General features: G+C 44.0%; 1 protein-coding gene across 2 annotated transcripts in view; it reads right to left on the reverse strand.

Annotated features, from left to right (window-relative positions):
* The window catches only part of NUBP1 (NUBP iron-sulfur cluster assembly factor 1, cytosolic), a 31,926-nt gene extending 26,143 nt beyond the window's left edge, over nucleotides 1–5,783 (reverse strand). The window contains exons 1-3 of one of the 2 annotated variants that reach the window (XM_069983669.1): nucleotides 5,691–5,783; nucleotides 5,513–5,611; nucleotides 2,899–3,032 (exon numbers count right to left, since the gene is read on the reverse strand). In XM_069983669.1, the coding sequence (XP_069839770.1) occupies nucleotides 2,899–3,032; nucleotides 5,513–5,611; nucleotides 5,691–5,721 (264 nt within the window). In that variant the 5' untranslated portion in view covers nucleotides 5,722–5,783. Of the gene's footprint in view, nucleotides 1–2,898; nucleotides 3,033–5,394; nucleotides 5,466–5,512; nucleotides 5,612–5,690 lie in introns of those variants that run through there. The other variant, XM_069983670.1, reaches the window with a different exon arrangement.
* Nucleotides 5,784–15,523: the final 9,740 nt, after the last annotated feature.

The raw sequence follows: 15,523 nt of genomic DNA on the forward strand, positions 1-15,523 counted from the left end.
CACAAGCGGACCACCAGTCCATTCATGGGGGTTGCCAGAAACCTGGTGATGGGACTGGTTATACTTACCTGCTTCAATCCCCCTCCACTGCTATGCCTCTAGTGCTCCTGCTATTATTTCAACATGTGGGGGGACACAAAACCAAACACTCCCACCAGTATTTAAACTAAAAAGGACACAATGTAGCTTTTTCACTGAGAGTCAGTGGGGGTCCCACAATCAGAAAGGATGGAATATCCCAACGATAGTAATAAAAATAACACTTTAATTATTATAGGCACATGAACATCCTTAGCACACAAACCTGAGAAATGTGCAATCCCTAGAAAACTGCTTTAATATATATATATTACATGTATTTATATTTAAAATAACTATCCTTTTATTTATCTGTGGGCAGAGAGGTCCTTTCTCAGTTGGCGAATGACTCAGGTTGCTGTCCAGGCTGTGTATCTAAGACGAAGCCTTTGCCAGCTGACAGTCCAGATATACCTGTGCTGGAAAGCAGATAAGTGGACCTTCTTGTGTACACAATGCTCAGTCCTCCCTAAAGAATCAAGATATTGGGACACTTCCTGAATAAGTATATATCAATGACAAACAGGAAGATGAAACTATTTGCAGTGTAATCCCACAAGTCTACAAGTTGGCAGCCATTTTGACTTTCCAAAAAAGTGGAAGGATGAAGTGTGCAAGTATGACGCATGAACAGAGCCCATGCAAATGTTACACACTATAATTCCATTGAGCTACTTACTGAAGAGAAAGACAGACAAGTGGGATGTTATTAATCCCAGGAAACAGGATGTGATCTAAAACATGTGTTTCCACTGTCACCATCTGTCTGCTGCTGAAAAAAAGAAAAATTCAACAAAATGCTAAAATAGTCACATACTGGACATAGGCCACAAACCTTTCCAGACGGAGGCAGACAGTCCACAGAGAGACAGGAACTTAAATACCATCACATTTCATTGTTTTTTGCTCTAGATCATTTTTATTATCCCGTCAACAGATATAGATGTAAAATACAATGGAAACTAAATGGATTTAAAGGGAAATGGTCCTCTATTTCATGCTACCTGAACCCTGCCAACTCTATGCTTGTCCTTTCCAGCCACATGCAGCCAACAACTCCATTGGTTTTATCCTCAAACTCTCTGAAATCGTTGGCATTTAAGGGCAGAACAGAGGAACCTATTTGTGTTTTATGCTTTCCTTGTCTACATATAGCAAAAATCAGTGTAGTATTGTGAGGAAAAAAAATACTTTTGTCTTTTCTAACACAGATGGCACATGCATCTAACGAACAGCATCACCTAGCAGGCAATGTCACTGGCGGACATCTACAACCTGATTAAGGTCCCACGGACATGGCCGAGCTGTGTGCCTGGCAATCTGTACTTCAGAGTTGTAGGTACTCAATGTGGTGATGTACGGTGTCTTCGGACAATAAAGTATAAAATACAAACACACAAAATATACAGAAGGACCCTATTTTGAACTGCATTACTACTACATATACTGTACAAGTAAAACTGTTCTCAGAACATGGTTTGATGAAATTGGGTGGGCCAACCTGCTTAGAGGAGACTGCAACACCAAACAGATCACCACTCTTGGGCCTCAGTCCTACATAATTTATTATGAGTTGGATGTAGAATCCAGCTATACAGCCTTGAACAGTGTTCAGGAAGTGGTGCAGTGCAGGACCAAAGTGAAGGAAGTCAATGCCTCATACGTGTGGCATTAAACACACATTCTGCCCTAGTACGTATTCTGTCATTGGTAAAGGGGGTGGGAGGCACAATAACAAAGATTGTGTACATACCTCTCCAACCACATGTACAGGAGCCCTGAAGGGTTTTTCCAGTTAAATTTAAAGCCTAATCCATGTATAAAAATTAATAAAAACCTATGCAACCTAATACACATTGTGTGTGTGTGTGTGTGTGTGTGTGTGTGTGTGTGTTGCGTTTACTCCGGCCACCGGACAAATATTTGGTGGTAACTGCACATGATTGTTGGCACACTATATAACTAACACATTTATTATAGTTGTGCATCCAAAATGAATCCGACTGTTCCTAACTACTAAATATTTTTCTCAAATAAATTGACATTTCCACCTATGTTTTATGGTGTAAAATACACTAAAAGAAAATGGTGTAAAAATCAGTAGATTTGTAGCATTTGCCTATACAGACAGATTTTTGCACGCGACCTGATGGGATAAATTTACTAATGGACATACACCTACATAATATATATATGTCTGAAATAAAAGCATACCTGTTATTGGGCAGCTTTACCCAATCGGCAGGCAGTCCCTCCTGCTGCTGGATGATTGGGTAACTGTGGATATGACCATGCCGGGTGTGTTCTGTGCACAAGCCCTATTCTGAAAGGGCTCATGAATGGAGCTCACTCAGCATCATATACATAGTTATCAAATCTTCTGGCAGAAGATTGAAAAAATCAGGTGATACAGTTTAGAGGCTAAATAGGTGTATTTAATTGTAAGCTTTCGGGAGTCTAGCATGATGGCTGACAAAGGGGGGCTAGGCTCCTGAAAGCTTACAATCAAATATACTCATAGCCTCTAAAAGTTATCACCCGATTTCTTCAATCTACTACTGCTTTCTATGGATCACATAGTAAAACACTATTTTACTAGCAAATCTTCTGGCGTATAAAGTGACTGCACGCTGGTCGGGTATAGCGGTCTAATAAGCGTTAAGTCTTGTGTGTCTGAAACCACCAATTACGATCCAGCAGTATTGGAAGAGTCCCCCCATTGTATTTCTATTGCTGCTATCCTCCAGTTGAAGCCAGTAAATAGAAACATAATTGTCTAGCTCTATGTAGAAGACAGACGAGAGCAATGCCAAGGCTTACCTGCTTGCCTTCATCTTCAGCCAAGCCATGAGCTAAATGTGCACTGAACGTGCTCTTTCCAACTCCTCCTTTTCCTGAGAGAACCAGTATCTTGTGTTTCACTGTGGACATTTTTTCTTTGATCTCTTCTATTGCTACACATGTAATACAGAAAAAGATCATGTACATAGGTAGGCAAAACCCTACAGCCTAGCAAGCTGGACTATAAAGTTTGAATGCAGGATACTGTATTTGCCATTTTTATCAGTTGTGATAATGTTATGCCCAACCCGGCTGATGAACAGCCCACTCAGCCAATCAGTGACTGAAGCGGCGACCCTTCTCAGATCAGCTGGCCTGTGACGTCAGCGGAAGAAGGGATTCTGGAGCGGGCAGTGGCCCGGGGCCGGTCAGATTGCGGATCGCCGGTACAGGGAGAGGTATGTTAGTTGTTTTCCCTCCCCCGTGCCCTGCCATTTAAACAAGCCCCCCTGAGGCTGGATTTCTCCTTTAAGATAGTTTACATAATTGCTGCCAATAAAATAGAAAAATTGCCACATCTGCTAGAGACATATTGTGCACCAGGACAACTGACAGGAAGAGGTATCACCTAGGTATCACCAGAAAGAATTGTGCGATCAGTGGTGCACCTGCATGAGGGCGGGGGAAGGAGGGGGGTCAAAAAAGCAAATATTAGAAATATTCTAATTGCTTGGTTTAAGTTTAAGAGCATCCGAATTTATATTTAATACATTTATAGTAACAAGAGGTGCTTAAAGCCTTTGACTTCTTCTAAGCTCAGACAGCATCATGCCACAAGAGGCCTGGAGTGTCTCGTCTTACAGGATGCACATGAGCACAATGAGTGATGTCGCTGTGCATGTGTTGAAAGAAATGACACTCCCAGACTCTTGTGGTTGCAGGAGGAAGCTGCCTTTGGCCTAGAAGTGGAACGGAGAAGATGCTGTTGACTGCTGGGGAACTGGGAGCTGAGAGAATGTAAGGATTTTGAATAGGGGATGCCTAAGTACAGGAGCGGCAAACTAACTACAGGGGGCTCCTAAGCACAAGAGAGGCAAACAACCTACAGGGGGCTCCTAAGTAGAAGAGAGGCAAACAACCTACAAGGGGCTCCTAAGTAGAAGAGAGGCAAACAACCTACAGGGGGCTCCTCAGTAGAAGAGAGGCAAACAACCTACAAGGGGCTCCTCAGTAGAAGAGAGGCAAACAACCTACAGGGGGCTCCTCAGTAGAAGAGAGGCAAACAACCTACAGGGGGCTCCTCAGTAGAAGAGAGGCAAGCTACCTACAGGGGGCTCCTAAGTACAGGAGAGGCAAACAACCTACAGGGGGCTCCTAAGTAGAAGAGAGGCAAACAACCTACAGGGGGCTCCTAAGTAGAAGAGAGGCAAGCTACCTACAGGGGGCTCCTAAGTAGAAGAGAGGCAAGCTACCTACAGGGGGCTCCTAAGTAGAAGAGAGGCAAAAAACCTACAGGGGGCTCCTAAGTAGAAGAGAGGCAAGCTACCTACAGGGGGCTCCTAAGTAGAAGAGAGGCAAGCTACCTACAGGGGGCTCCTAAGTAGAAGAGAGGCAAGCTACCTACAGGGGGCTCCTAAGTAGAAGAGAGGCAAGCTACCTACAGGGGGCTCCTAAGTAGAAGAGAGGCAAACAACCTACAGGGGGCTCCTAAGTAGAAGAGAGGCAAGCTACCTACAGGGGGCTCCTAAGTAGAAGAGAGGCAAACAACCTACAGGGGGCTCCTAAGTAGAAGAGAGGCAAACAACCTACTGGGGGCTCCTAAGTAGAAGAGAGGCAAGCTACCTACAGGGGGCTCCTAAGTAGAAGAGAGGCAAGCTACCTACAGGGGGCTCCTAAGTAGAAGAGAGGCAAACTACCTACAGGGGGCTCCTAAGTAGAAGAGAGGCAAACAACCTACAGGGGGCTCCTAAGTAGAAGAGAGGCAAACAACCTACAGGGGGCTCCTAAGTAGAAGAGAGGCAAGCTACCTACAGGGGGCTCCTAAGTAGAAGAGAGGCAAACAACCTACAGGGGGCTCCTAAGTACAGGAGAGGCAAACAACCTACAGGGGGCTCCTAAGTACAGGAGAGGCAAACTACCTACAGGGGGCTCCTAAGTACAGGAGAGGCAAACAACCTACAGGGGGCTCCTAAGTACAGGAGAGGCAAACAACCTACAGGGGGCTCCTAAGTACAGGAGAGGCAAACTACCTACAGGGGGCTCCTAAGTACAGGAGAGGCAAACTACCTACAGGGGGCTCCTAAGTACAGGAGAGGCAAACTACCTACCTATCTGAATTACCTTTAAAGGAAACATAAAGACACAATACGGCTAACCGTGATATACATTGTGCATAGGTATTAGTTGGTAGGGCAGTCCTAAACACTGCTATAACCCGTCTCACACTTCACCCACAAAGGCCAACATGCCACACCAGTTGCTGCATGTCACTGTATGCTGGGAGTTATAGTCCTGCATCGGCTGTGGATACTGTACCTACTTCCAGTACACCATGAGTCACGTGTCTGGGGATGCTGGGAGTTGTACTTAGCCACAGCCTGAAGATCACTGCTCCTGCCAGTGAGGAGGTCCTGCAGCCTCGGCTATTGATTACCTGGGTCTGCTCCTGCCGCTGAGGCGCATATGGACTGGTTGGGACATCCCTGACACGCTGAGCTCTTCCCCGCATCGCTGCTCCCAGTGCCGGGACAGTCTGTAAAAGAAACACGACACAGTCACCCCCACTGAGCCAGTAACCAGTCATCAGCGCCCACCGTGCCAGCCCCACTCACGCTGCGGAGCGTTCTCCGGTACATCAGCCATGGAGCCACGTGAACCGCACAACGTTTCCTACTATCTACAACTTGTTTACTTCCGGCATTGGTGTGTCCCAAGCCTCGTTTTGGTATGAGATTTTTTTTTTTTTTTTTTTTTTTTTTTTTTAACTTGGAATAACTTTGTTTAGAGTAACAAAAGAACTAAAGAACAGTTCAGTCAGTTCCATTACTTCTGGCCGTGGGTTTCCCTAAACTAGAATAGATAACTGATATCAGAGTTATTTACAGTGGCTTTAGTCCTGATTAATGTTTCCATAGCAACCAACCAGGCTTCCAGCTGTCATTTCCTGACGCCGTAAAGCAGGGAAAGGGAACAGTTTCCATTATGCCTGGACAGCTACCATATCATGCCGGCTTGGGCTGTGCAGGCACGATGGGAATTGTAGTTGTGCATCAGATAGAGACTAGATATCACAGTATGCTGTATGTCTATAGAGATGACTGGACAATCTGTGACTATTCTCAGCCTGCCTTATCTCTGTATATGTATATATTTTCTATGATTTTTTTTACATTCTTGTACATTTTTACATTCATGCATTTTCAGTAGTGTTGCTTATTATTTATTATTATTTTGCACTTGCTTTATGACACAGCTGGAGCATGCAGTACTTTAGTAGCAAGAAGCCATTGACACTACACTACAAATAAGACATTTCTGCTGAATGTCACTGGGGTGCTGTGAAAGCCTATTATACCTGTTGGAGTCACCTTTTCAACCATCATACAGTAGCTGTTCCAACCTGTCACATAATGCTACAAGTATACTGGCACCTGATTCTGGCAGGTGTACAATTACATCAGCCATCAAGCGTGGTACTTATGGTCTCTGTGTACTGGGGTCATATGATGGTCTCTTTGTACAGGGGTCCTAGGATGGTCTCTGTGTACAGGCTGCCAGATTTGTAGTGCTATACTGACATATGATTGTTGTAGGCATTCACTAGAATCAGTAGGGGGCTGGAGAGGTGAGCAGTGTTTTAGGCTACATGCACACAGAGCAAAAGTGGTGGAATTCCGTGGCAGACGCTTCCTCCTGTTCGCCACTTTTGCCACGTGTGCACATAGCCTTACATGTCAAAAGGAAAGACAGATTTCTCCTCTTTTCAAATCCATTCCTGGCTTTGGCTTCAAGAATGTGTCAGCTAAAGAATGAAGAAAAAGTTGCTGTAATAAATGGTACACACCACTTATTCATGATGAGCACTCCATTCATTCTCTAGAGAGGTTGCCCAACATTTAAAGGGGTTATCCAGGGCTACAAAACATGGCCACTTTTCCCCCACTCTTGTCTCCAGTTTGGGTGGGGTTTTGAAACTCAGTTCTATTAAACTAAATGGAGCTTAATTGCAAACCACACCTGAACCGGAGACAAGAGTGGTGCAAAAGTGGCCATATTTTTGTAGCGCTGGATAACCCCTTTAAAACTTCAGTGCTCGAAAAATGTTCGGCAACTCCATAGGTAATGAGTTGTGCACACCATTCTAGGTACAGATTTGTCTCAGTTCTCAGGATTGTTAAGGGTTTTGGCAGTTGGACCCCCATGAATTAGCTTGCTATCCCCCATTCTGTGGATAAACGATAATGTGCTCGGATATATACATACCTCAGATAAGGTATACCTCATAAAGGAGAAGTCCAAGGTCGGACATTTTTTTCAAAAGAGCTGGGGAAGAGGCAGCTGAACATAACAACATGCACCTACCTCCCCACCTCCATACAGGGGTCTGCTGAACCCTACTCCAGTTCCCGGTCCCCCAGCCACTTCCTGGTGTGAGCAGGGCCCGGGTCGTGACGTGTCAGCCCTGCTCAGCCAATCAGCAGCCACAGTGAGGTCCAGCCTCAGCCACTAACTGGCTGAGTGGGGCTGACACGTCACACAACCCCAGACTTCTCCTTTTGCAATAGAACCTAACATCTATTAGAGCTTATGTTCACATGATGTTTTGGTGAAGAATACCTCTGTTTATATGGAATCTGATGGAGCATGCTATGATTTTCATTGTGTTGGTATACAAAATCAGGCGAAGTTCACACAACGTATAATCTGACCAAACAACTGCGGTAGCTGCAGTTTAGCAACCACGGCTCTTATTTAATAAAATAATAGCTTGCTATAATTACTATGGAATCCCGGCCGGAGCGTATACACTCTGTATACTCTCCAGCTGGGATTCCTTGCAGTTGCATCGAAAACTGACATGACAGAGCAGACAGTGTAAAGTGCGGCCGCTAAAGACTGACAGAGAAGACAGTGTAAAGTTTGGCTCTGGCTGCACTTTGCGTTGTCTGCTATGGTTAATTGGAATGTACCTGTATGCGCCCGCATCCCAATTCTAAAGAAATGAAGTTCATCCGTCCGGTACTGCAGTACCGGCCGGGATGAGATCCACTGACACCGGCCATTCTGTAACATGGCTGTGTCACAGAACGGCAGGTGTCATACATCGTGTGAACCCAACCTCAGATAGAAGCAATTTCCAAATGTCTTTATATAAAATTCACAGTATACAGAACTGCAGTAAGAGTGTATACGTTGGTATGGGCACAGTATTGTGACTCTGCGGAGTGTCTTTGCAGCTGTAACATGTCTGCATGTATGGCACCTCACAGCCTGTACTTTCTTTGTCGTCACTATAAAGTGATGCTCTGGACTTTAATGAAGTCATCAACATGTCAGATTTTCCTCTAAACACACAGCACACACCAGCCCATCACAAACAAAACAAGCCCTGGATTCGCTCTTCGCATTCCTGCGCTGCACACTTGACGTTTCCATCTCATGTCATTTGATAGCAATTTTGATATTTTTCCTGGCAAGACGGCGAGGATCGGTTTTCTGCTACACTTCTCTGAATGTGCCAGACGACATGTGGAAATTATAAAGCATATTTTGGCTGTTGAAGGAACGGGCATGCAGGCTGATTCATAATCCTGTGATGCATGTTTATTGAGATTTTTCTTCTCGCACTGTTTTCTATTAAACTTTCTCCCCCAACCTCAGGCCTCACGCTGTCAAAACTATGTTAAAACAACAAGCGAAGGCGGCCCGGAATCTCCTTAGCACCCAATTATACTTCATTTTCAAAACAGAGTCCATAAATGCTGAAGAAGAGATTCATTTTCCTTAGTAAACCCCTTTCAAAGAGACTCAATCCCATAAAACATAAATATTTCACAGATTCTAAGTCCCTATTCATTACTCCAGGCTCCCAATTAATCCTTTTTTGCTTTTGATGTACTACAGATTTGTGTTTCCTCACAGTATTGTTTACTAAGTGGATATACTGTATGTTTTTAGAGGGATTAACCAAGTCACCACTAAATATTTAAAGAAAATCTCCGCCTTTTAACATCATGTTAAGAGGGTTTAGGGTTTTACTGGAAACTGTTTATATCATTAAAGGGGAACTCCGGGTAGAGGTAAAAAAAAAAAAAATGAAACTTCTGCAGAAGCATATAACAATACTTACCTATCTATCCCAGTTTTGAAACTACCAAAAACCCATTTGTTTTGTGGGGGTTTGTTCTGTTTCGCGTTTATGTATTTCCTGGTTGAGCAGATGTACTCAGTACTACAGGTTCCAGACTGCAATGCTTTCCCTCAGCTGTTCCATCACAGTCCCCCACCCTGCCTATTCCCCACCCAAAGCTGTTGCAGAACATCTAGGCTGTGTTCACACATTGCAGTTTCATTGTGTTACTGAATTATTTGCAGTACTTTATAATTTCATTGTGGTCCCACCCGCACAGCATGCTGTATTCTCTGCCTGTAATGCTGATATTGGAATAAAGCAAAGAACTTTTGAAATTAAATTTTTTTTTTTTTTTCTTTTCATCTCCACGCACATATTATGATCAAGCATCTTTTATCTTTGAAATTGATTCCCACAAAAAGGACTTTATCCGATATTATCTTACATTCTCTCCAGCAGCCACAGCCTGCACAGCTCTGGGAGTCGGGTCGTGACATCACCATTTTATCCAGGAAGTGAAGCCTTGATGCAGTGGTAAGTGCAGGTAAAAAAGCACTTTATAAGCATTTTCAATAATAAGTGTATATTGGTGATTTGTGTAACATTTGGGGGGCAATACAATACTTTAATAAAACATTTTTTCCTGGACTTCTCCTTTAAGTTCGAGAACAGAGGTACCACTGTAGATGCTTAAACTGTAATCTTAAATGTTGTCACTAGATGGCACTGTTGTTTCAGGAAAATGAAACTCCTTCACTGTATATAGGGAGCAGTTTCCAGGTGTCAAACCATGGCTTGAGCCACATGGTATGCAGAGGACCCCAGTATTAAAGAAGGCAAGCTAGGTCCAAAGGGGGCCTAACATAAGGGTAGCCTAAGAGCAATCTGCAAAATATACTGCAGCTGCAGAGACATGCTAGTGATAAATGGCTGTTATAGGCTCTAGCTCATCTTCTGTGAGATGTGCCTTGGGGGAGATGAGAGTCTATTTCATGGAAGGACTACACCAGTCAGGACAATGCATGTACTGTATGTGGCAGACTCTTTGATTGTATGTGTGTCTGTTTTGAAGTATGTACATTAGTGTTGTGATACTTCTTTCTTGTGGATGTGCTGTGATTATAATATACTATATATGTGGTTATGTCTGTGTTATGTTGTAACGTTGAGCACCTTGTACATTAAGTTGTGAGCTGGTGGGCCTGATACTTGCAGTTGGTGCCATGCATTGTCTGCAGGTGGTGGTGCCAGCATACATGGCGGCTTCGTATGAGGTCAGTGCTGATATAGGTTAAGGAAGAAAATAGGAATTTAGACAAATTTAGACAAATTTGGCATCAAGGGGGCTTGGTGCCTGTAGTCTTCATGTTGTCAGTTTGACCTGTGGTTGACTTTTGTTGTTCGGCCTGGGGCCTATATCAGAAGACTATAGGTGATCTGAAGGTCACAGGGGGCTTGTTTCTTGGGGAGCATTGGAGGCTAGAGCAGCTTGTCATTTGTAAGGAACATTGTGACCTGAAGGATATAATGGGGGGTTGTTCATTGATAAAGAGTTGGTGGGCTGAGGTAGTGGCAGGGACCTGCAGCCATACTTTTGGAAGATTACATGATGTAGGCCGGCAGAGATTCACTGGGGAGCAGAGGGAGAGAAAACTGTGGAATCATTGTCACTTTACAGAATTGGGATAGTCTTAATCCACCAACTTTAAAAGAATATTTTGAATGTTGCAGTCCAGTGGTAAGATGATGGTAATGATGAGTTGTGAGAGCAGTGCTAGCTCTGGAGAGTGTCCTGTGGGCCTGTGTGACAGTATCAACCTGTAGAGATAACCACGACTTGTATCCTAACCAATGGTCACAGAATATTGTGGTAACATTCCCATATATTACACCATTCACAGGACAACCACTGTGTATATTTCCTGGCCTGCAGTATACAGCTGACGAAAGCCTCAAACACATTCTGCACACAGACAGAACCCAACAACCATTTTGTCTGTCCAGGATGTTTGGCTGAGAATCATCAGCAAGTTTGGTTTTCAGTACCATCTCTATGCTGATGATACCCAGCTCTATACCTCCTCCCGTGATATCACCCCCGCTCTTCTACAGAACACCAGTAACTGTCTGTCTGCCGTCTCTAACGCTATGTCCTCCCTATTCCTAAAACTCAACCTTGCTTAGACTGAGCTTCTTGTCTTCCCTCCCTCTGCTAACCACCCTCCACCTGACATCTCTATCTCTGTCTGTGGTGCGACCATAGCCCCTACACAGCAAGCCCGCTGCCTTGGGGTTATGTTTGACTCAGATCTGTCCTTCACTCCTCATATTAAATCTCTTTCACGTTCCTGTAATCTGCATCTAAAAAACATCTCTAAAATCCGTCCCTTCCTTCCTGTCGAATCTGCTAAAACTCTCATTGTCGCTCTTATTCATTCCCGTCTAGACTACTGCAATTCCTTACTAATCGGCCTTCCTTCCTCTAAACTCTCCTCTCTCCAGTCCATTCTCAATACAGCGGCCAGGCTCATCCCCATGTCCAGCCACTATACAGATGCCTCCCCCCTGTGCCAGTCACTACATTGCCTCCCTATTAAACACAGGATACAATACAAAGTCCTCCTGCTCACCCACAAAGCTCTCCACAGTGCTGCACCTCCCTATATCTCCTCCCTCATCTCTGTCTACCGTCCTACCCGTGCCCTACGCTCCTCTAAGGACTTAAGGCTAACATCCACCTTAATCTGCACCTCTCACTTCCGTCTCCAGGACTTCACCCGAGCTGCACCAGTTCTATGGAATGCATTACCCAAGACTGTCAGACTCACCTCCAATACACAAAGCTTCAAACGTGCCCTCAAAACACATCTGTTCAAGCAGGCTTACCAGGTTCCCTAATTTTGACCTCTACCCTAAACCCCCCCCCCACACACACACACACCAAGCATTTAAGCACCTAGACCTGTGCATGCAAGCATTGGCTGGTGACAGGTTCACCCACCCTTACTTGCACTGCCTTATTTATAAAGATGGCCGGACCATAAGAACAATGATGCACTTTGCCCCTCTGCCATACTGTCTCAAACCCCCTCCCGATAGTGTGTAAGCTCATGCATGCGAGCTGGGACCTCACTCCTCTTGTATGGATAATTATATGTATATCTCTGTAATGTCTGATTTCTGTCTATGCATGTACCCCCAGAATTGTAAAGTGCTGCGGAATCTGTTATGCGCTATGTAAATAAAAATTATTATTACTATTATTGTCCAAATCTGGGAGATCCAGAAGCAGAATACTACGATGACATACATCTAGCACATTAAGACTAAAAGTGATTGACAATTGGTTGGGAAAAGGAAGTGAGTAATACTATTCTGCCCATCCAGTGCCATGCATTATTTGTTTTGGCTGGATCTGTGAGAGAAAGCGCCCATGTTTACAAGTACAGTAACTAGTAAGAGTATTGCCACCAGAGGGCAGTATATTTTCCTTTAACAGCATACACAGGATTCCCTTCTCAGTGATAAACTCCTCAATTAACACCTTAATTAACCAGATGCAGCCACTACACAGTGAACGGAGCCAACTGCTTCCTGCCCCATTCATTGTAGTGCAGGTGCTGAAAAGCTGATGGCGTCACTCTGTAGATCAGTGACTGATGTGCTGTACTGTAGATAGCTCATCATGTATTTTGTCCAGAAAACCACTTTAAGATTGACGTCTCATATGCTGGTTTCTAAATAATCCTCTGACAGCGCATGGATTTATCTAGAATCCCATCATGCTCTGACAGCCAAAACCTTAGCTTTAGCTGCCCAGGCAGGATGGGAATTGTAGTTTTGCAACAGCTGAAGGGCCGTAGGTTCCCTATTCCTGATCTACAGACACATGCCTCTACATAAGGTCTGGCTAAAAATCAGATGCAAGGTCCATGGGGTCTGCGTGAGTGTTTGTCATGTCATCATTGTATAATATATTTGTTTCATATTGGATTGGGCACAGTTTATCATTATCACCATGAAAACCTTACTTTTTGTGTCCTGATGTCATATTTGTTTAACTGACTCCTAGCATTTGTTCATTGTTGGACCTGCGAGTTTATCTACCTGTCTGTATGTCACCTCTGGGTCCACTATTCCTGCTGTTGGGTCTCCTGATAAACCCAGCTTATAAGGGGGAAACATGTTGGGACTCCCTCCCCCTTCATTCATTCATTCATTCATTCATTATTTTTTTTTTTTTACAGCCATTCTTAATTCTCTTAAATGAGCCATGCTTTTGAGTGATGCATAAATTATCAGCTTTCTGTGTATAAAGAGAAATATACTTTTGTATTATCGTACATTTGTTTGGAGCATTTGGGCCTAATATAGTCACTCAAGTGAAGTGAAGATTCTGTGTCTTCTGGCCAGGGTATCTTCATGTTTTATAAGTTGTGTTTCTGGACCATTGTTTGTTACTTTTTAACATCTATCTATTAAAAGCTAAGTTTTAGTGGCATTTGTACAGTGATATAATTTTTGAGTTATTGTCACACGCCAAATATATTCTACATATACTATACTTTCAGTGACAGGTATGTTGGGCAAAGCTGCGTGAGCTGTTAGACTGGATCGACCATGTCACTTTTGACTGTACGAAGTGACATAAACTTTCAATGAAGAGCTTTGCTGTCAACACATTCACAGGAATAGCATACAAAAACCCAACAGGTTATTCTTCAAAATGTGGCTACTGGGTGTGGTGCAGAATTTAAGTGCCTACAGGCTCCACTTTAAGACAGTATATACCTGTGTACTAAAAGTAATAACCCACATTAAAAATGAAGCTATTTGTACAGCACACGCTACGGCTATGTTCACACAACGTAAGTTCCGTAGTAATAACGGGCGTTGTTGCAACGGCCGTGATTAGTAAGCAACTTACATTGTGCTGAAGGCTGAGGGAATCCCTAGCGGCGCAACGAGAAACTGACATGTCAGTTTCTCTGGCCACACGTTCCAATGTGAGCAGTGGGGAATTTGGATGCAGGCGCACACAGATGACCCCGCATCCGAATTCAGCGGCGCTAAAGATCATTCAGCCGGTACTGCAGTACCGGCCGGGATGATCTCTTCTGATACAGGCCGTTCCATGACCCAGCTGGGTCACGGAATGGCCGGTCTCATACAAAGTTTGAACATAGTCTAAAGCTTTATTACAATGATGACAGCTGGGAAGGTCCTACCTTTTCTACTCTCCATCACTCCACTTCCTCCCTCCGCCCGTCTGAGCTGGTTCTTCTGCAGACCAGAGGGGGGCGGGAACAGGGTGCGGGCAGTGATCGATAACTGTCCGATGTTACCGATGTCACGGAATTGGGCAGCTATTGGACATCGCATGTGGGTGTGGTTTCACCTGCCCGTGGCATCTGCAGCATGCTTCCACCCCCTCTTGTCTGTGGACGTTATCAGCTCGGATGGGCAGACGGAAGAAGCGCAGGGGCTGGAGAGAGAAAAGCTAGGACCTTTCCTGCTGTCCAGATATTCCCTTAATAGAGTTTTCTTTTACCATACATTTGTCAAGTTTACTTTTGCTTTTTTAGTACAAAACAAATCTATAAAAAATATACATTTCTCAAAGCCTAGTATATTTAATGTGACATTCCCCTCACGGGTTGTTTACCAGACCAGTTTCAAATTGCTGACCTAATTTGTTGTAAATGTATCCGATCCACCAACACTTAGGTGGAGATTTCTCGCACTGGTGTAAAGTAGAATTGTATTAATTGCCCCTAGCAACCAATCAGATTCCACTTTTCATTCCTCACAGACTCTTTGAAAAATGAAAGGTGAAATCTGATTGGTTGCTAGGGGCAACTAAGACAATTCTAATTTAAACCAGTTTGATAAATCTCCCCCTTAGACCCTATTAGTTGCTTAGTTTCTTATTTTACATTTACAAACTCTTGTAATGCACGGTCTTTATGCACTATTTGTTTGACTTTGTTCCTGAGTCATTTTGGGACTTTTCCAGATTTCATGCTGCTTTTACTTACTGTATGATCTTTGTCTTGTTTAATTATCCTATTTCGGTACTGTTACTAATATGTTTGAACTTCATAAGAGGTTGGAAATCTAATAAAAACTATTGAACCAAAAATATACATTTCTTTTGCTAGGAGACAAAGCCAGGGAGAAGGTGCAGATTCGCCCCTTCTCCCCAGCATATGCCTCCCATACGCCCCGCTAGCCCGATGGGCGGGCTGGAGGAGCTTGCAGGGGCGTGATAAGGCAGCGAGGAGACGTGGCCTCCTCCAGCGCCTCATTTCA

Source organism: Dendropsophus ebraccatus, chromosome 9 (genome assembly GCF_027789765.1).
Source record: "Dendropsophus ebraccatus isolate aDenEbr1 chromosome 9, aDenEbr1.pat, whole genome shotgun sequence".
Taxonomy (NCBI): Eukaryota; Metazoa; Chordata; class Amphibia; order Anura; family Hylidae; genus Dendropsophus; species Dendropsophus ebraccatus.